The 23,054-nt window shown below is 40.6% G+C and overlaps 1 protein-coding gene across 1 annotated transcript in view; it reads left to right on the top strand.

The window, feature by feature from the left end:
* LOC122880138 (protocadherin Fat 4) overlaps positions 1-23,054 on the top strand; it is a 109,258-nt gene that overhangs the window by 38,176 nt on the left and 48,028 nt on the right. The window contains exon 2 of the mRNA XM_044204945.1: positions 17,865-17,996. Within this exon, the coding sequence (XP_044060880.1) occupies positions 17,865-17,996 (132 nt within the window). The remainder of the gene's footprint in view (positions 1-17,864; positions 17,997-23,054) is intronic.

Here is a 23,054-nt window from a genome sequence, read left to right as displayed (position 1 = left end):
CATTTGACCATCCTCAATAGTAAATTATCAAGCAGTAGTCCCATCTGTTGACATGCCTTAAAGCCTTAAAATTATTATCTCAGAGAGATGTGAAAACATGTAGAGATGTGTCAGCTAAATAAATATTTCTGTCAACAGTTTTAGCTTGTATTTGAATTGTTTTGTGTTATGGACCAGTGTTAACCAAAGCACCAAAAGGTTGAATAAAGGTCCCCTCTGTATTACGTTTATGTGGGTTTATCTCCACATGCTTTGATTCTTTTGCTAGTTGGCCCCCTCTGGTATGCAGTAATACCCACAGGATGTAAAGTACAGCACTCAAAGCCATTTGTCATTGTTCAAGAGATTAATCCAAAGCACCTCACATTTATAAACCTAGCTGTGTGCATGATATACCCCAATCACTGAACTACAATGGACCACAGTGATTCAAATTGACACAATAAGGCAGAAAATCAAGTTTATTCATGTATAACATGAACATTAATTAATCCTTGATCAGTCATCATTTATCAGGCATTAGTAGGAAATACAGCATCATCAATAGAGCTTATCTCTTCCCCCACAGCTGTTTGGTGCAGCCCCTTCATCCCCACAGAAATACTGTGTAGTAGCCAGTAAGTTACCAAAATAAGGAAATTGCATTTTCACAATAGGATTTAAAGCAGATAATCAACAGAAACATCTAGAAAAGGTACAGTGTATTATCACCACAAAGTCCACGACTGCTAAGCCAATTCTATCTATTAATGAAGGGCATGTGATACAGTTGAAAGTGCCCGAAAAAGCTAGTAATTGGATATTGAGTTGGGATCATTTTGTCAAACTACTATTTCCAAGGTCAAGAATGAACTGTCATGCTAAAGTCAAGTTTATTTGTAGATTCGAATATCACATACAGTGTCGTAGTGGGCTTTATAGGCCCACAACATCAACAGCAACAGCACCTGAAGCAGTGCAAGGTCTGCGTGAAGGAGGTGTTTTATCCATTGTAAGTGAAAAGTGTCCCGTTGACAGTGGCTCAATTGGACTGTCTACCATCATTGAATTGAAATGCTAATCCGGGGTTGGAGACTAGGATCATTTAGAATTTTCAGCAAATGTATCTGGAAAGTTGAGTTCTGAAAGCAGGAAATCTTAAGAAATGATTATTGGGAAACACTTTACTTCAAGTGCCCCTATTTAGCAATCATTAATAATAATGTAGTTGTATGCAGATATAAGTGTTTATTAATGTATTTGTCAACAACTAACTCTCTCTTGTGGACATCAATGACTGGATGCCGCTGTATAAACAAATAATGAGTGGCAATATAGTAAAACACAATTGTAAAAATATAAAATATGTCAAGTTAAAATTGTTGACAAATATTGTATCATTAATAAACACTCAAAAATGTCCTTATAGCTGTGTACAACTACATTATAGTGTAAACCATTTATTAGATGTTTGTATACTGCTTATAATGCTAAATAGACTAAAAGTAAAGTGTTACCGATTACTGTTTTGAAGCCGATTCTTCCCCTTTACGTGTGTAAGAATAGCCCAGCTGTATTAATGCTTTCACTTTTTTATGCTTTCTCACACTTTATCGGTATTCAGTGAACATTGTGTGAGCCCTACCAAATGTCCCGCTGTTGCATTGATGTGATGAACAGAAATGACATAATCTTGCAATTTTCTCTGAGAATGGGATTGTCACCAGAGCAACAGAGAACTATTTGCGAATTTTTCTTGTCAACGCTGCATTCATAAAGACGTGTTTTTGGCCCGGTCATTCCCTTACTGAGAGAAGATAAGATGGATGGTGAAAGAAAGATGGTGAAATGCAGATAAAGTTGGAATGTATGTGTTTGTAAGAGAAAGCACTGAGTGAGAAAGTGTGTTTGCCTATTTGCAAACGATAAGAGAGTGAATTACTTGCAGTGTTTTTGCAATGAAACCAATGCCATCATCTGCTAACACTATCAAATACCCCTCCGTCTGCTCGCCTCTCACACCTACCAACTCTCTTGTTAAAATTCCATTCATCTTTCCCTGATTTGGATCCTTAGTTTAGCAGAAAACAAACAAACAATTGTGTAATTTGTGTGATATTATGTCAAAATCTTCTCACGGCGCGACAAAACCCCTCCAGTCGGTTTGGTGTTTGTTTCATGTGAGCATGTTTGGCTTTCTAGTAATGAGCCCGATCTTTAAAGGTACCCAGCAGGCCAGGGAGCGCTCTTGACAATTCCAGTCCCGTCTGGCTGACCTTAATCTGGATTAGTTGATTTTCTTTCCTTGGATTAACAGCTTGTGGTTCAATTAAACATCACATAGCCCAATGAGTTTGAATCATGGTATTACAGAGTGCTGCATGGAGCTTGGATCGTAACTGAAAAAGTTCCAACTTCAGTGTTTCCTCTGTGGACAGCCTCCGCCGCCTGGCCTAGAGAGATTTTTTTGGCCTGCAAAGTCTTAGGGCTACTGTGCTATGCAAAGGCATTCCTAGACAATGTGGAGACATGCAGAGTGGCGGTAGCTAAAGGGTTAGAAAGACTCTCTCTCTGAAAGGCAGTTAGGGGTCTTAACTATGAAATCATTCCTCAGAAGTAGCCTATAATATTTTTCCCTTGAGTTAAAGCTTTATGGATAGAGACAAAGAACCATTTTATATGGATAAGTAATGTTAGACCAAAGCTCTGTGAAAAGGCAAAGTGAAGAGAGGAGTGCTAGCACTTGTTTTTGGCTAGTTTTTTAGATAGAGTAGCTAGCTCAATAACCGCCAAAGTTAAAAATGGCCATTCTAGCCCCGCTGTCAAGGTAAAGTAGTTAGACAGCTTATCCTAAAATCATCAGTTCCATGGTTATAAATGAGTTACAAAATGCCTCGACATTCACATTTTCATTTTCTTTTTGACTAGAGCCCTATCATATGTGATTAAGTTCCCAGTTAGCTACTTGCGCTTAGAGAGCTGTGGTTCTTTAGCTTCAAGTTTTAGAGGGTTTTTTTTGCTAATAGCCTAATAAAAGATGAAATATGGAGTTCAGAGACAGGGGGAAAAAACAATAAGGGCTTATTAATTACCTCTAATTTTCACATTTTTCACTATTTTAATTATGTGAGGATATGTAAGTAAAAAATGGCGTTTAGCTAATCCAATGACATTATTAATGCTACCAGAGCTGCTCTGAGTTTTTTAAAAAATGCTTGAAAAACTACAACAACTTGTGCAACCAGAAAGTCCACTGTTTTAATCTCTGGACAGGCTCGGAAAACATGGGGATAAGAACTTGAATGAGAAACACCTCCTCAATAAATAACATTTAGGTGCCCTTGAGAAAGGCACTTACCCACTCATTCAAGCCACAACTGCTCAAATAAAGCGTCTCATTGCCAACAGTAGTGCTTGCATTGAGCGGCTCCCAGGTGTGAATGTGTGTAACTGTATGAATGTGAAGCAGTCTACTTGAATGTCTGCTCAGCAAAACCCTTCCCAGGGTAGAAAGATGAGAATTCAATGGTCCGCTGACGAACCAAGCTTCATGTCAGATGGAAATTATATCACTGTAATGGAAAATAAACCTCTCGCTGTGTGACAGTCTGGTGTGCTAAACTTCACAGAATGGAGACATACAGTAGCATTTATTTTGTTAGAAATATCTCATTATTTTTCTTAACTCTTGGGCTATTGTTTAAACAGGTAGGAATAAACTGTGGTGCCCAGAGCTGGATTTACTTGAAATCTGAGCTACATGTCAGAGGAATCTCATATGAAAGAGGAGCTCTCGCGTGCAGTGGAAAAATAGAAACAGGAATTAAGACCCAGAGTGGGAGAGACTAGAGGGATGTGCACGTGAGGGTAGTGAATGGACTGGAGAAGGACGTTAGTTTGACTGATAGTGGATATTGAAGGCTGATATTGCTGATAACAGCAGACATTTTTGCCACATTCTGTCATTATCATGCTTTATGAAGAGATTCCTCTAGAATTTAATTGTGGTCAAGCATCTGAAAAAGCATCTAGACCATCGTGGAGCTCTGTCCCCTATAGTATTACTTCCTTAATGTGATGCAGTTCCTGTTTAAATAGGGTATGCAGGCAGGACATAATACAATGAAGGATCAATCAAATGACTAAACCTGTCAGTTTGATTGAAAGGCAGGAAGGTGGGATTGTTTAAAAAGAGGTGGTGGTTTTATTGGTTGGGTTTTTTACCACGCTCGCAGTGTGGCTGAATGGATGGGATTGTTGCTCTTTGGATAGTGATGGTGAACATTGTAAACATTATACCTGCCAAACATCAACATGTTAGCATTGTCATTGTGAGCATGTTATTATGCTGACGTTAGCATATAGCTCAAAGTACTACTGTGTCTAACTACAGCCTCACAGAGGCTTTAGGGCCTCACTTGTCTTTTTCTGGTCTCTCAATTGCTGCCCTCATTCCCCTTTTCCACTCTCTAACCCCCCTTCTCTTTCTGTCCTGCTGTGCCAAGTGGTTGGTTTCATCCATGCATACCGAGCCATGGCGGTGGGGGGGGTGTTGGACGGGTGGAGGTGGAGGTGGTGACTGTTCCTGTCGGTGACTAGATCATATGTGACACTGTAAGCCCTTTTACCCAGGCACAGCCCTTCTTAAATCCTCTTCTCTGCACTGACTGACAGCGGCCAGACGTCCTCCAGCTTAGAAATTAAAAGCTTTTTTTCTCTTCCTGCCCCAGATGACGTGCAGCCGTCAAACCGATGTTTTGATTTTTTGACGTAGCGTCCACAACCGGCCGTATGGTAGTGATATGTATGTTTTTCCTGAATCCACAAAAAGTCATGAAAGTGGAACTGACTGCTTGTGGGTAAATATTGTTTTCGTTACAAGGACTCATCACGACATCCTGTTAAAACTGTCCCTAACACTAACGGGAAAGTAAAAGCAGATCTGATTTTATAACATGCTCAGGATAAGATCTTGCCCCTTTGCTTGTTTTCCAACAAGAAATTTGTGTATTTGTGTTATCCGAAGCAGTTCAGTCTAAACATATCTCATAAAGATTTTGGTTCAGAACACAATCTGCTTTTCCCTGGACACATTGTTTAAAATGTTGTGTAAATGTTGAATTAATATGTCACTTGTCAGGGCTCTGTTTGTGTGTTTGCTTGGGTGTGGAGTGAGTTTGGGAGACACTGTATATGCTGTGTTTCATCCCCACATTGTTTGCCACAGATATTGATAATGACTTTAGATTTATTTATTTTTTTTTTTTTGCTATTGCTGCTAGACTAAACAATTTCCTCGCTAGTAAACACCAACTTTGTCAGACTTTGGTGTTCACCGTTTTAAGAACCCCTTTGTTTGAGTGTTTGCTGATTGCTGGTTTCACTTCCCAAGTCAGAAGAGGAGAAGGACAGCATTGCTCTTTTGTTGTCTGAGTATTTCTTTCTGTCAAATTCCCAAATGCCCACAAGTCTTGTTGTCTGGGCGGTCTGTCTCTTTTTTTATTGGTAAAAGTCTGGAGGATTTATTTAAACAAGAAGTGATAGAAATGAAATACAGAAGTCGTCCCTTCTCCTCCTTTTCTTCTCCTGATCCACAAAATGCATGTCAGAGCTGCAGGAAAGGTCAACTAACAAATGACACCCTTGTGCTAAACTGGAGGTTTTGACCCCAGAGTAACCAAGGGCTCCCACAATGCAACTGCTCAGAGGAATTAATAATCACCTTCTGACCTCGCACGCTGCTACTCTAAACCCTGGAGAAAACCTAAAGGTGTTATGGATGATTGCAGAGGCAGAAAGAAAGTAGGAGGAGAGTGAGAAAAAAGTCTTAGAATATGAGCTGCATCCTCTCTCATGGGGCGTCTATGGGGCCTTTATGAGTTGACAATTAATAGTCTCTGTAGGTTTCCTGAATGGGGAATTGAGACGAATTGTCTCTTGGCTATTCAGCTGCGTTCAAGCGTGCTGCCAGACAAAAAGAAAAAAAGAAAGAAGCGGTGGCTGTGACGGCGAATTACCCATAAGGCTGTTTTTGAAACATTTCCTTTTTGTTTTGCAGACACAGGCCCTATAGGAAGACCCCCATGCACTTGTGTGCACTCACATACACTTACACACCACCCAGTGAAGTGACCATTTCAAAAGTCAGAAATCGGCCAAAACAGAGCCACTTTAAAATAGTGATCTGTCAACAGCTATTCTTATTGTGAGCAGTTTAGCCACAGGACTGGTGAGAGAGAACAGATCATATTGAGGCTGACATTTGTTTGTTCGTGCTTGACATCTAAAAGCAAAATTCTATTCATTCATTTCAGTAGCCACAGAACGGCATGCTATACGTCAGTCGCTTTTGCTTTACAGACAGTGAGGCATTGATGTTACGGCCGGGCCGTAAATCACGAAGAGAGTGCCTCAAATTATCTGGAACTCTAAAGGAATGGGAACCGAGGCTCTCGCTCCATGGGGAAAGTTTTGGATCACATCCGTAAAATGCAAGTGAAGCTGGCAATTGCAATGAACAGTGAGAGATAATGAAATGAGCAGGCAACATGGGAAGACCATTGAAGTTTTTTGTGATCCGCTAATGATGTCTTAGAGCCCTAGAATTCGTCTTTGGCCACAGGATTTCTTCCCATGCTATTTTGTCTTGGGGGCTGAAGTGCATACAAATGGCTTGTTAATTAAGATGGATGGTACTTCTAAAAGGCCCATCTTCATGATAATAAGAGAGAGTTTAACATGTGAAGCCTTGTAAGAGCTCCTTGTAGTGTGGAAGTGCATGTGGAGGTATGTGTCCGGTATGACAGAGGGGGGGGGTTTTACCATCACACATGTATGAATGAGCCTGTCATAGCCTACCGTGTGATTGGAGCACAGTTTGCGTTTTCATCCATTTGTATCTGTGTGTGAGAAAAAAAAGGCAGAGCTATCACAAGGCCCTCCAGTCTGTTTCCATGAATGGCCTCAGCAGGGGGAACTGTCCCTCATTATCAAGTTGGGTTTTTTTGGCAGTCGTTTTTTTTTTTTTTTTTTTTACGTCACCTCATGTTAAATTCATCAACATTTCTCTGTCATTTTTTTTTTTTTGCCCCTCAGAATGTCTTCAGATCAGGTTTTCTTGCCAAGCTGGTTCCTGTTGAGGCCTAAATGGCCGCGGCAGATGTATGGTGCGCCAAAAAGAGCAATAACTTTCATGACAATGAAGCAAAAGAAGAGACAGTCATTTCTTTGATCAGGAATGACCGAGATGAATTATATGATGTGATGTTTTTTAGAGCTTGATTAGATATATATGTAAAACTGCATTAATACATTTGCCCATTATCAGAATCAGAATCAGAAATACTTTATTGATCCCTGAGGGGAAACTCTTTTGTTACAGCAGCTCACTGTCACGTCAGTGCACACAGGAATAGAAGTACTAAGTAAAAAATATAATACACTATAATACAGGTCAGAAAATAAATTAAGTACCAAGTGGGTATAAGTATAAAATAAGTGGGTTTACGGGTTGATGATAATAATACGGTATAAGGTAATAGTGCATGAACTATCAAGTTAAGTGTAGCTTATTAGCTTATTACGGGCAGAAACATTAGGAAACAACTGACACAGAGCAACATTATCATTCATATGGCATCCACTAGATGAATGTAAGTTCAATATTTTCTCTCCTGTTAAATCTGACTTGATCTACTCCAACCCCGGTTAAAAATATCTGATTCTTAAGCTTTCTTAAGCTGACACGTTAACTGTTAACTTTCTTCACCAGCTACCAACTTTGCCTGTCTGCCATTTGGCACTGGGCAGGTAGCGTAGAGTGGGCTTGTCAGAACTTTGTTTGCAGAAAACAGCTGCCTGCTACGGTTGATGAGTGCGGTGAGGCTAAACCATACAGAAAATGTGCCAATTAATGTTATTCTTGGCAACCAACAGCCAGGTGCAGTGCAGTTATTACAGTGATGTTGCCGAGCAAAAAGCAGTAGGTGGATGTATAAGCTGTTTTTGGTCAAGATAGTTACAGCACATAACTCCCCCTAAAACCCCAAATTGTTGTTTTCACATTTCCGTTTGTGTTTCCAGTTTTTATACTAAGCTAAGCTGACCGCTTCTCCCACCATACTTAACAGACATGAGTATCTACCCTAACTCTCAGTAAGAATGTGAACAAACACATTTCCCAAAATGGCGAACTATTCAGTGCATTCAGAATTGCCTATTCTGATCTTTGCAGTACTAGATAGGAAACTGGCACAAAATTGTGCCGTCACACAGAAAGTGATGTATTATTTGAACAGAAATATGTAATATCATCAAAATGTAACAAACTGCAGTGGTGAAATCTAAACTTCTGTCCATTTTCCAAGTTATCACTTAAGCTACCATCTTATTTTTAGTCTGATCAGCAGGAGCTTTGGGTGGCAGTCGGGAGCACAGATCAGCCACAAGTTCGACTAGTGCAAACCCCCCCCCGTTCTCACACACACACACACACACACATAAACCCTGCCCACCCCCACTCTGCTACTTCTCCCGACATTAATGTTTGTAGGGGTCTTTCACATAAACAGGCTACACTGGAGGGGGTGCCGGGAGCTTTTCACACAACAATCCAAGTCCTGTTTTGGATTAAAACTGGTTTCTACGCCACCCCTCATGCACACACAAGGGCACACAACCATATACACATGTACTTACATTCCTGACTCGCTGTCCTCCACTCCTCCACTCATGCTTGTTTAAATGAAGTAAACAGCAGTTAAGGATCCTCGTTTTTCAATTCTCACCTCAGCCAGCCAGTGGTGTGTTCATTTCAACTTTAGTTTAAAAGTTTAGTTTAAAACTGATTTTTATGACGTGGATGGAAACTGGCATTCTTTAGTGACTTGCAGAGTAGTCTTTCTTATTCATAATGTGCTAATATACTGACTATGCAAACCCTTTCCTGACTTGCCAAAACTAAAAGGGGACAGTTTTCAAAACCCTAACCCTGTCAGCAACAAACAAGTAGACGGGAAAAGTCTGGGAATAACAATTCCTTTGATGCTATGTGAACTCCCAAATATAACGTTAACCCTGATGGAATCCAGATCTATTAGATTAATTTATTATCAAATCAGTCCCAAACATCATTACAGTAGGCTAATTATTTAATCTAGATTTCTAGGTTAAGGAATTATCTTGCTGCAGGACGGAGATGTCATCATAGATGTGACTTGTTAATAATTAGGTGAAACCTAGACAGAGATCCTTTGCTAATGCATTTTTTGTCCCCTCATCTCCTGTAGCCTAAATCTCATGCATTTATCACTGGCCGACAGCAACTATGAAATGGATGCCATAATAGTCTTTAAAGCCTCTCGCAGCCCTTCCAGAAGTCTTGGAAACCAAATTTGGATTTAGAGAAAGATGTCTGATATCTACTGTACATCACTTAGATTTAGTCTTTATCTGTTAAAATCCCACTGATGTAAGGCCTGACATTACATACTGGACCATTTGGAACAATCTCCCTGTCTTATATATATTTGTGATGGCTCCAGACAAATCAAATCCAATTTGAATCAGAAGAAGACAATGATATTACTTTTTTGGACATCACCAGTGGTTGAACAAGTACTCAGATCTCTTATTTAAGCACATAGCTATACCACATTGGAAAAATACTTAATTACAAGTAAGATCTAGGAGTGAAATATACTCATGTATCAAAAGCACTAGTAGGGATGGTGAAGAATGCTTCCTTTCAGTGTGTTAAATTATTGATTTTTTAACATGTAAGCTATATTTTTAATGTTGTAAGTGGTCTAGGTGGCACTGACTCTGACTACTTCATTATTCTCTTGGAGTTTAAACTGTAGCAATGTGTTATATTGCAGCTGTCGAATGAAAGCTGAAGCTTGTATCTCCAATTCTGGGGATTTTTCTTCCTTTCATATCAGTTGAAGGATTACATGCTTCTCTACAGCATTCTCTTACCTCTTATCCTTTGAAAAAATGTGTTGCCATCAAGTTTAACACAAGGCAGCTCTTGAAAAGTTGACATTGTTATCTGAACACTGCAAATGAGCTTATCATATGTTGAATGTAAAATGTTTTTCAGCAAAGTATATGGTAACTCCAGCCATCAGAAGTAGAAAAAGAATTAAGAAGTACAATATTTCGGTCTGGAATGCAGAAGAGAAACAGTGTGAAGTCTCCAAAAATTGTAATACCCATGTGAAGTATTTAATGGTATAATACTTGAGTAATTGCACTTAATTACATTCCATATTGAATGTTGTTTATTTCAGTTCGAATCTGTAGGTTTTCAGTACCAGAAATGGTTAAAAATCTGAAAATCTTTTTGATCTATTTTGAGGGTTTTCATGAGCAATTACAAAGTGCTATGTTTTTCAGTTTCTCTCCTTTCCATGGTCTGTGTGGTTTGAATGCCATAATTGGAGGTAATTGTGGAAAGAGCGGAGTGATAAGGCCGTAGACTCACGCAGAGTCAGTGGCACCGACATGGATACCGATAGGCGGCTGACTTCAGTTATGGTCTCTTTACACTTTTTAAGAATTCCTTAAAAAAGACAGACAGCTGATAAAAAGAAAATACATTTCTTTCCTTACCTCTTCAAAGCATACTTTTCACAAATAGGCTAATTATTTTGTTTTTTACCTTTCATCTCACAAGAAGGAGAAAATGCTTGTTTTGATGTTCTTCTAACCTTTTAATCCAGGGATACAGAATGCACTGCATTTAATAGGCTATGGTAATTTCGATGATGGCTTTGAATTGTGCTCCAGCTTCAAGGAGAGCTAAATCTTGTCTCACCTCCATTAGCTCTGCTCTGATCTTGCCCAAGGTCTAATTAAACTTTCCATCTAACTCTCCCAGGTAGGAATAATAGAGAAAGAGTTATGGCTGTTTATAGTGAAAAAGAACCCTAGTTTGCACCACTCATGGCCGGATACTAGACCATTAAAAATGGCAATCCATCACGATTTGTTTCCACTCTCCTGTGTGCAGAGATGTCAACGAGCCCAGAACCTCTGTGAAACAATACACTGGTCCAGATGACCTGGTGGGTTATTTGTTCTGTTGGATTATATGTCCCACCAGAAATGCTCAGAGGGAACCTCGCTTGGCAAGGGTTCGCAGGGGGTTTGAAGGGGCCTGCTGTAGACAAACAATCTTTTAACAGTTGGTGAAGTGGTCCGCCGAGAGGACAGTGATCCCCTTTATTAAAACCACTTGTCCGACATTGTCTCTCCTCTCTCTCTCCCCTTGTTGGTTACATAAGGCCAAGGTGCTTTGTGATCGTTTGCAGGCTCTCCTGTTTTGTTTTGTTTTGTCTGTCTCTTTCTCTTACTCACTCTTTTTTTTCTTTCCATGGGACTGCAGAAGGTTTTGGGGGGACTTGAGGGGGATATGATCGTATCCTGACTTCTCTCTTGCACAGTACGTTGAGGTTTGGCTGACGTCCAGCTTTGTCTGCTCTTTCCCGAGCACATTCCCATCTCTGGCACGCACAAATTCCTGTCTCCGGAGCGCGCTTGCACTTTGCAGAGCCTGATGACTGCGGTTGGAAGATGAATTACTCTGCAGGCATTTGTTTGACAGACCGAGCCAGTTGCGATTGTACACGTGTTAAAGAAGCCGTACGGAAGAGATCAGTTTGACCTTGTCTTAATTATTTAGTTGTGTTTCCTTTTGTTCTTAAAAGACAGAACCAAGATGGCACTTATACCAGTGTTCTTGACCCACAGAACCCATGAGTTCTTAAACTCCCCATAAATCTGGAGCCTAGAGTCTATGACGTTCTATCTAAACAGTTGAAACAACCACAAGGAGAGGTAGAGAAAGAAGTGAAGATGAAGTTAAATAATGATGGTCTTTGTCTGTATAGTTGCAGGAAATTAATTATGTTGAATGTGGCGTTTTAATACCCAGGTCCCACTTTACAGTTTCTCTTATATAGCAGGGCATCCATCAGATGTGCGTGGATCATGCCATACGGTTTTCAGATTAAGCAAGGCAAACACAGACACGGGCCCGGGCTTTTACTAGACGGTCGATAATCCATTTTCAAAGTTGAGGGGATGACAGATTCCTCCATACAACACAGTGGCTCTTAAATAGAGCACGAACGTTGGGAAAAGTATGATTTTCCAATGTGCAGGGAGTTTGTTAGAAGCCCTGGGAGTTTAATGCTTTGTTGAAGCAGTTGTGGTAATTAGTTAGGAAGTCCTTACTGACCTGCATGGGTGCGGCTCTTCGAAGGTTTCACAGTCAGCGGTTGGAAGGGATGTAACCTCTCCGTCTGAATATGAGAAGGCTCAGTGATGAGTCTCGTGCTCCTTTTGAGAAGCACAGCACTTGGAGCCTTTGTATTTTTCTGCTTCTGTTGGAACACTCTGCTAACCAGCCCAAGCTGTACCAGCCTTCAACTCTTCTCAGTCTCAAAGCACTGTCCTCACATTACACAGGGTCTGGCCCAGGCATTAGACCAATGTAACCTTAGATAACCATCATGTCAGTGTAAACAAACAGTGTGTTATACCTCAGATTGGATTAGTTTTTGTTATTGATTTATCATACGTCAATAGAATCGGCATGTCTCAAAGGCTTTTAGTGTTGACTCTCTTTTATGGCATTGCAAAAATTCCTTTGTGCTATTTAGCAGTTTATACTGCGCCAAAGCCTGAGTAATTTCTTTTAACAGCATATGATTCTGGATCTGGCTCTATGATGAAGTGTTATATTTGGAATTGCTTTGTGATCCTAGTTTTTTGTCATCAGTAAAAAATGGATGATGCAAAGTGGAATCATTCAATCTCAGAGGCCAAGTGTAATGAGAGCTGGAAGTCGGTGCTTCCCCCAACCCTTGACCCCAACTCGTCAACAGCATCTAATCAGATATTCAATCATTTTGAAATGATTATTTCCTGCAGGAGGCGCACCCTGCTCCAGTTTTTACGATCAGATGAGCTCAACATTTACAGGCCAACTGTTGCATCAGTTGCACTCAAAAGTTAAATTTTTTTCTGCAAAGTCTGCTTTGGAAGAAATGTGTGTGCTAATGATGTGAATTTTAACCTTTTAACTCAGAGGTTCATGGTGTTCAATGGAGCAAACATCCGCTTTATTACTCATCTGTAATGCAAACCATTCCTCACTTAATTAATCAGACCCTCTACCGGTTATTAAAAAAGTCTGTAACCGACAAAATATGTGCTCAGCCTACATGGGATTGTGCTCAAATAATAGATCTCTTGCTCCTACAGTGACTTTTCCCCTGTCTGTCTGTCTGTCTGTCTGCAGAGGACTTGGCAGAACTGCAAGTATGAGACATTTTAAGTGGGAAACATATGGAAAGCTGTGCTACTTCCACTTTTTAGATGTGGGGGAAATGGCAACGGTTGTTTGCTCTCAGGGACACAGGTGATGCTTTTACCTTCAGCTGTAACCAGAACTGTTTCTTCTCACTTTGGATATTACAGTGTGGTGGGATTGAAGAATTATTTTGGTATATTCTGTTACTGTTGAGGTGAAGGCCTGTACTTTGATGTCTGCTGTCTGCTTGGCTTCCACAAGCAAGTCTTTTTAAAGATGGCTAAATGTGGAGTGTCAGTATTACAAAATGTGAATGAATGATGCAGCATGCAGATGCAGATGATTTTAAGGGTCACTTCACTCAAATGACAAAAAGACACACTGTATTTTCTCAACTAGCCCTAGCCAAACAGATTGTTTTGATATTGTGTGCCAATGCCTTTGAAACTTCTGCATCCACCCCAATACAGTAGAGGTTAATGGAATTTAATTTGTGCTCCTCATAGCATTAAAAAATGACATTTAAAAAAATTAACAGCGGCATGTCTTTCCAGAATCAATGTTTTGGTTACTCTGTATAATCCACAGATGTCTCATACCGTCGTTTTCATACCGACTATTTCTTTGGTTGAAAGTAGTTCCAGTGAGGTCTGTGAATTATTCAAAATAACTGGGACATTTTCACTGGAAGGACCCAAGTTTCCCCATGCTTTGAGTGCAATAAAAATGAAAACCCATTCTCCCCATTTATATTTGGGTCACCACAGAAATTTCAGATATCTCAAAACCTCGGCACATAAAAACAAAACTATCTGCATGTCTTTTTGTTAATATGGGTGAACTGATGCTTTAAATTGAAATTCTGAGTGAGAAAGGAGACTAGATTACATAACATAAGTTCAGACATCTAAATTATCCCACCTGTCATTCCTGCGTATATCATGTAAACTCTGGGAATTTTGCAACAAGATTAAATTATCACTACTGAGTACGAGCTCCAGTCGCAACCTCATGGACAAATACCTTCCATCACTTAAGGTCTCATAATCGACAGTGCTCAGGAACCACTTGACGCGTGAATCATTCATACCGCCCCATAAATAATAAAACCCTGGCAGCCAGTTAGCAGCACCTGCAACTTGAAACAGTAGTTCGTGTAACACAATCTTTTACCTTGTAAACTAATGTGTTTCACCTGCCTCGGCCGGGGCGTCTGGGTCCGCCGCAGACAGGTAGAGGGAACAAAACCTCTCTTCCTGCTTCTCTCAGCCTCCCCCCTCCTGACCTCGCTTCCTCTTCCTCCAATGAATTTTTCACCAAAGCTCTTTGATATATTCTTGTCCCGTGGGAGCCTGGGTAATGCAAACTGGAAGCGTGAGGCATAATTTCTCAAAACTGTACTTCTACCCTAATTAGTTCACTCCTCAGAAGTGGGCCTTGCATTATTTACACATCAAGGGGACACACAGGGCGGGAGATAAATATTCATTGTTTGTTGACTTTGCCCTGGTCCCTCGGCTCAGGCGCAAGTTGAGTCGAGAGCCGCTGTCATTGGCTTGTTTATGCGACTTCTGCATCGCTGGTGTCCAGGACATAATCTGCCTTGTTCTTCTGTAATTATCTCTAGTCATGCAGATACACAGACACTAACTCAGAGTCGGTTTAATAAGTGGACAACATCCTCATCCTGGCACAAGCAGATCAGATGATTAAGTGTTCAGTGATGAGATTTGTTGTAATTGTGACCTTGCACAGACTTGCCCTGCTGGGGTCGGTAGCAGTAAACAGCAAGAAGCATATTTTATTCAGCCAGACTCTGACACCATTTCAGTCATGCCTCCCTCAAGCTTTTTGTTCTAGGTCATCTTTAATGAACTAAGCTTTTTCCAAAAGGAGTCTGTGGCAGCAGTTACGAAGAGTTTCCTGCTACTGTTGGTTGCAAAGCAGATTTGTGGGACATGCAAAGTCTGCTTTTCCTGTCAATAGCTGGGTATGAATAGGCTGCTGTATCTGACCCCCCACCTCGGTGGTCATACGGCCTTGAGGCCCATTGTCTGCTCTGTAAATGCCCACTGGGAACTCTTGTTGCCTTAAAAATCTGCACCCATTGTAGACTTTTGACAGTTGTTTCCTATTTCATCTCACTAATGTGTAGCTTCATCTCTGTGTGTTTCAGGGGGTTGTGAAAGAGAGGTGGGGGCATCTTGTGATGCCTGGCACAAGAATTACCATAATCACTGTCAACATTAATGGAGATCCTATCACTGGAGAATTTAAACACGGCTTTTCCATATTTATAGAGGCAATAAACAGAGAATGTGCAGCAAAATGTCTGTTATGATTCAAAAGTGAGCCGTGTTTACTTGCTTTGAAATGCATATTTGGGTTAGTGGATGAGGCGGAGGGGATCACAGTTTAAGTTGTGGGATATGAGTGGAAATGTAATATCGCCACACTAGACACAGAACATCTGAAACCATAAATGTCTCACTCTCACTGTCTCCAGGGTTTCCACTTTCCCTCAGACATTTGCATAGCTGAGCTTGTGTAACTGCTTCTCTGTCCTGCTATAGGTGGTCGGTTGTGTTAGGTTGGTTTGATTCCCATTGGAACTGTAGCAGTAAATGTATTTTGACGTACACACTATTGCTCTTATATGTTTCTTTTTATTCTAGTGCTCTGGGAGTTAGTTGGTTTTTATTTGTGTCATGTCAGACATTTGTGAGGTTGGTGAATGATGTTGGGTGATAAGTGGCTCACAGTCAGCGTTCCAGTTCATCCCAAAGGTGCTGGATGGAGTTGAGGTCAGGGCCAGTCAAGCTCTTCCACACCAAACTGGGAAAGTCATTTCCTTATGGACCCAGGCATTGTCATGTTGAAACAGGAAAGGGCCTTCCCCAAATTGTTGCCACAAAGTTGGAAACACACTGTTGTCTAAAATATTGTATGCTGCAGCATTAAGATTTCCCTTAATTGAAACTAAGGGGACTATTCAAAACCATGAAAAAAAAAAGCACAAAAAGGGATGTGGAAAGGGCGTCCACATACTTTTCTCCATGTAGTGTATTAACAGCAAGCTAGGATGGTGACTGAGGGTTCTCCAAGCCTGGTGGGAGAACCATCAGAGGTCCTTAAGTGGGATCACGTGGTCTTTTGTAAAATGAGAAAAAGTTAAATGTCGCTTTGATACTTGAAATCACATAATTTATATAAACAACTGATCTAATCATAGGTTTCACTCTTACTACTGCTGTGTCTGTATTAAATTTAGATTATCAGAGAACACTACATGGGACAAAGTTAGTCCACATGGGGGGTCTGTGGTCTACAATAATTTGTGTTTATTTTGGTTTCTAAGACATTAAAGTGAAAATCCCTAAGCTGCAGTTAGTTTGCTCTCCTGTTACACTCACTGTAAGTCTCTATGGAAAAGAGCCTCAAGTCCATCCATCCATCCATTTTCTACCGCTCAACTTTATCCCAGTGACTTGGGCCTTGGCAGGGCACACCCTGGACAGTGGCCAACTCGTCGCAGGGCGAACACAGACACAGACAAGGACAGACAACCATTCACTCACATGGGCAATTTAGAGTTATCCACACATGCATGTCTTTGGACAGTGAGAACCCATAACACGGGAGGACATGCAGACTCCACCCAGAGAGATATGTTGGTCCGGTCCGGGAATCGAACCCACGAACCCACGATCTCCTTATTGGGAGGCAGGAGCTGTAGCTGCCATCAAGTCAATTTGTATATTGTACACTTTCCATGAGCTCCAGTGACAGTGGGATATATGAGGTCTGCCATAGACCCACAATGCAGTTCTCTAGATATGTTACTTTCTGGCAGTGGAAAGTGGGTATTTTATCTGGAACAGTACTAATACGCCTTTTGTTGCCACCACTACTACAAATATCAACAACTGTTCTTGTTTCTTCTTCAGCTTTCCTGTCCATTTGAGCTAGTTTAATACATTAATCTTTCATTTAAAAAGTTTGAATATGTGATTTAACCACCTCAAATCACTTGAATTCAGTAGAGTCGAGGCAGAGATGGCAGTGACTGCTACTCCGCTAGGCTAGGCTAGTTACCTTTTTGTTTATCTGGTGTTACTTTTTTTTAACATTATGATCGCATTTAGCTACTGCTTTATTTGTATGGTTTAGCTAACTCAATTAATAATTACTACTGTTGGAGCATCAACATGTATTTTTCAATTACATGAAACAGGAAAAAGAAAGGTAAATTAGCTTTAGGTCTATCTCACTAGCAGACTTATTCTACTACTAGATCTAAATAAATGATCTATGGATAAAACAATAATTCAGTCTCCTTAGTTTTTGACCTTTCAAAGTCAATATACTACACTTCACAGCTTTCCTCTCTAGCCTCTCTGGAGTCAGAGAATGATAACTTTCCCCTGCTTGTGCAGCTTCTTCATCATCTGAAATCCACGAATATGGACATGTTTTTTTTTCTTTGCAGTGATCTTAACAGCTGCAGCAGGCCAACTTTGGCAGCGCTTTAACGGAAACTGTGGTGTTTATTCTTCCTCTGCAGGTGGAGATCACGCTGCAGGATGTCAATGACAACCCGCCTGTTTTCCCTAATGATATTCTTGATGTGACCATTGAGGAGAACGTTGGAGATGGCTTCAAGATAATGCAGCTAACAGCCACGGATGCAGACGAGGTAATGGCTCCCCAAGTTTCTATTTTGTCTGACAGTGTTTTTGTACTTCTCTGTGCCAGTTTTCCACTCCACTGCTTTCAGAATAGATATCACTGGGAGTGATTTGAATTAAAAATATGCTGTAAATTTTTGTTCCTACAGTGTCAAAACCACTATAGATTCAAATGGGTTTTTGAGGCCAACCCAGCTGTCAATATTGAAATGGAGCTAAATCGACATTTAGTATCTTTATGTTGGGCCATTTTCATGCCAAAACTAGATATTCAGGGCAGAAAAACAAGTTAAACAGCATTAAGACCATGGTAGGAAACTGTCTGCCCCAGGGCAAACTTGACAAACCTGTAATATTTATTGTAAAGGTGAGGGTGGTAGCACATTCGTCATCATTCTGATAAGTAAGTAAGTAAAGATGTATTTTTACAGCATTTTCCAAAGCAAAAGTTATGTAGTGCTTCACAATTAAAACAGTTATATAGTAACAGCTACAACAACAGTACAATAGAAATAACATAAAACTTAAGAGCAAACGGATAAATTAAGAAAAGCAAGGGGATGTAAGGGAGTCTTAAAATGTCATTGGTAAAAAGTAAACTATCCACAAGTTTAGGGACAAAGACAGTAAATTCTTGTCTCTGGAAACGGGTATGGACTTGAGAGACTTCAAGTCCCTATATGGATCCACAAAATGTGGATAAAGGCTTGTTTTTCAATACGCTGAATTCTGGCCACACATTTTAAAATGTTAAAATAAGGCCACTTTTTAGCAATGTAATTTGTGCCACTGAATGTCATATGATCTTATACACCTCATTGGCATTGAAACATGACAGGCAGATAAATTATAATTAATAAACGGCCATACCGGCCTTACTCACAAGCAAAGTGATATGCAGATTCACCCACAGATTCTCACAGTGTAAATAGCAGAAAATGAATCTGTATAAATCTAACTATGAGCATATGAGAGTGAACAAAATAAGTTATTTCATAGCAATATCTCACACACACATAGAATTGTCCTTTTCTCTCTCATGTGTTGACGTTATCCGAGATGTCACCACTGGTGTCACACAGCCTGGAGGAGAGCGACCAGCGATTGATTTTTTCGGCCTGCCGCTCTGATATTCCCTCTGCGGGCCCCATAGTTCACATTACATCACAGGCATCACTCTCAGTTAGTTAAAGGCTCCATCTTTAGCTGCTAGAGGCAGGATATGGACATTAAATCCTGCAGTGAGCGAAACGCAGGCCCTGCCGGCATCTCCAAGGTCTGCGGTCCCTCATCCAAGCCAAAGGACACAGTTGAAGTGAATGGAAAAAGTCAGGCCATAGAGGGGAGAGAGATTAAAAGAGAGAATATGGACTCAAATTGAATGTTAACGTATGAGGCCACACGTCTTTTATTACACAGCTGTTGCCTCACCCCCTTCTCTCCTCTCCGAATGTGAGAAAAGTCGTACGAAGTCTCACTTCTGGCCATTTTTCTTTTATCGGAATACTATATTGACTGTAAATCTCAGACCTGGTGGCAGGTCAGTCTTTTCAGTTGGTGGATTTTTGAGGACATTATTTGATTATTTTCTTTTTTCAGTGCCAGAGTATTCACAGCTTTGATCTTGAAAGGTTTAGCATATGGTATTGAAATCAAACTGTGCAGTTGTTCACTTTTTCCTCATATCTGAATTTAAGAGGAGCATCAGCCCCCCTTTCTTTTTGACATATGGCACATATATGGATATAAGTCTTCTAAAATTATCAATTTAAAGAACTTTCATTCAAGAGAAGTCAAATTTATCTTACAGGCAGGGATTCAAGTGAAAAAGAAAACACTTAAAGAGAATGTAAAGAAACCTCTTTAGGAATTACAGATTCTAGAGATGTTTACTGCAAAATTCAGTGCTGCCATGAATAGGTTGCTAAATAGAAGCCCGTACTTCATTCCAGCTCTCACTCTGAGCCAGATATGAGGCCAGCCAAGTCTTTGCCCACATCCTTACGCAGGAAACTTAAGTTGCGCTGACACTAAGCGTACAGAACGCATTTGGAGCCCTTGTTGAGAAAGCCACATGTGTGAGCCAGTGCAGAGAAGCCAAGAGTGCAAGCTGTTGGCCAGCTGACGTGCTGAATTCAGACATCATAATGATCCCATCCAATTTAACAGTGCTACATGTGGGATTCATGTGTGAGGGTATTAAAATGCTGTTTCTACGCATCCGTTTTTCGCTACGTCCATTTCTACTACAAAAAGAAAGAAGAGGTTGCATTAGGGTTGAAAGAAAATCAATCTAAAACTTGCCTTTTTGTCAAATGCAGGCTAGGCCTCTGAAAATGTTTCTCACCTCATTTGAAAGAAATATGCTGCCTTTTGTGCTTTTGGAAAGGCTGTGAATGTTTTATTAGAATTCTGACCTTATGTGGAAAATATGTCACAGGTAAAAACCTTTCTTAATGAAGAAAAGTGCAACAATTGGTGTTTTAGGAGAGGTCTCTTAAAGCAAGCATAGCCTCAAAATGAATGGTAATATGTTCCAGAGGCCTACACACCCACTGCAAGTATATTTCTAGACAGTTTTTTCAGTTGTGAATGCATTCAAAACAGATTTACAAAGCAGCAGTTGGGCCATCTCTACCTTTCAAAGGCTTTGAGCGCCTAGTGACAACACATTGCTTGTTTTTCAGGAGTCTGTGTTATGATTGGCTTGCTTGCTCTGTGCTGTTGCATACAGGAAGCTCGCTATCCCCGCCGGCGCTGTCTGCTTCGCACCTCTCACTTCTCATTGGAACTGCGTGCTCCAAAAAACCACTCATCTGCTAAATGAGTTTCCTTCTGCTCCAGTCTGGTACGCTTTGCTCCCTGGAACGCCACTGTTTAATTGCCCCCCCCCCCAACAACCCACGGTGTCTTTGGAGAGTTGTAAAGTAGTTAAACTCTTGAGTGAAGGTCAAGAGGGCGACCAGTGTGTGAGTGTATGAGTGTGTGTTTGTGTGTTTAAGATCTTAATTACTTATGTTAGTTTAGTAAGAGAGAGAGATGGGGCTAGTCAGAGAAATTAGTGCATTAAAATGAGAGTGAAGCTATTTTTATGTGTGTAAATGCTTGCCCATGTTCGTAATTCGTGTGTTATATATGTGTTGGATTGTGGCCTAGATGGACCCCCTGCTCGGCCTCTTCCACCTCCCTTGCTCTGCCTTTGAACCCTATCAGAAAATTAATTGGCAAACCGCAGGTGTTAGGTTCCGGACTGCAGCCCAGGTGGCTGATGGGATTGCCAGATCTGGAACCACTGATTGATGACAGCAGCATCCTTAGATGAGCAGAGCCTCACTCCGTCCTCCTCGTCTCCCTCGTTTTACTGGGCCTGGATCTCTGACCAGTTCTCTGGGAATGCAATAAGAGAATAGGTCAAGAAGACAGAGGTTTTATCTGTCATAAAAACAGGCCACGGGAAAGAGATAAGAGTAAGTCATGAACTTGGCCCTGTAATATTGACTCCATCTAAAGCTTTTGGCGAACGACTGCTGTGTCCAGACTTGGTTTGTGCATTCGCATTTATGCACAAGTCTGTTAAAGATAGAAGGGAAAGAGAATATTTAATTTGATTTTGTGACAGACAGAACTTTTTCTTTTTCTGGTCTGTCCCTTATTAAAATAAATAAATACTGAAATATCTACTCCTTTCATCACCCACTGCCTCTATCTAATAATGAATTTAAACCTACATTAAAAGATTTTCTTAGCAACTTGGGGGCAGTGGGTACAAGCTGTAAACACAAAGTTTTTTACAAATTTTATCACCTTATTGTTATCACTAACGTGTTAGCAAACAGTTGCTTATTTACACATCCAACTGGCATGGGGCAACATTAGCATTAATTTGGAGTTGTGTTCTGCCGCCTGGCAAAGGAAAGTCCAATATTCCCTCAACTTTTTAGCTCTGTTTCGGTCTCCACCAACTCCTAAAGGAAATAATTATCTTTAACTTAAATGCTCCACTATTTTCACCAGCTGGTTGCTAACTTTGTACCTTCTGGAAACGATACTAATGAGAGCAGTGAGAGTGAACCAAAACAATGAGCCCAATGATGCTAAATCATTCCTTGGAGCAGAGAGGAACTCCAGAGTCAGGTAATAGTAATCTGTGGAGTTGACACTACAAGCAACCCATTTGACATTACACATAATCCTTTTTTCTTTTCTTTTTTTTAATTAGTGCAGCTTTAAACATGCAGCAACAAAGACAAGAGGCAGTGGGATGTCAATCATTTTCATTGGACACCTTTTACACAAAGAAGCACTAGTGTCGGAGGGGCAAAGATGCTGAGCAGCAACGAACTCACAACAACAGACAGTTGAAAACAGTTTAACTTTATGTGTCCTAAAGCTTGTGTTCCCACAGAAAACTAATTGTTCGGGAAGAGTTGAAAATGTAACTTAGGTGCTCAGCAAATACATGCCTGAAAGCTACAGATTAAGTGAGAGGTGAGAGACAGCGTGCCTCTTTGTATCACAACAAACAGCCAACACATTACCTTCCACCAGCTAATGTTACCCTTCAACATTACTGCATGCATACAGTTTATGTAAAATATAGTTTGTCTTGTGAGCACCATTGTCCACCAAGGCAGTAAATGTGTCAATATGCAGATACAGCAACAGCTTAATGCAACAGCTCTCTATATAAGCCTTTACATTGTCCTGGCAGGATCAAAAAGCATCACTCAAACATCAAGCATAGCTGAAATAGTCTCTTTTAGCTCAGCTCTTAGCCAGCTGTAACCAGAGCTTCATCTCACTGAATAGCAGTAGCTTTTTGATGTTGCTTTTTCTTTTTGGCAGAAGACACAGAGTGAGACAGTTGTCTGATCTCTTATTGTCCCCGGCACAAATATAATTGTCAAGCTCTGTCGTCAGGCTCATTCAGTTGTCATATCACATTCAGCCCTCCTCTCCGATTCCAAAGCCTCTTGCTATAGCTATCACATGTGTCATGGCGCTTGTACTTGTCCAAGGTAACAGGGGATCTATTAGTTGCATTTATAGAGGAACACTATAGCCCC

This window comes from Siniperca chuatsi, linkage group LG8, assembly GCF_020085105.1.
Source record: "Siniperca chuatsi isolate FFG_IHB_CAS linkage group LG8, ASM2008510v1, whole genome shotgun sequence".
NCBI lineage: Eukaryota > Metazoa > Chordata > Actinopteri > Centrarchiformes > Sinipercidae > Siniperca > Siniperca chuatsi.
This window is presented reverse-complemented; position numbering and strand designations above follow the sequence as displayed.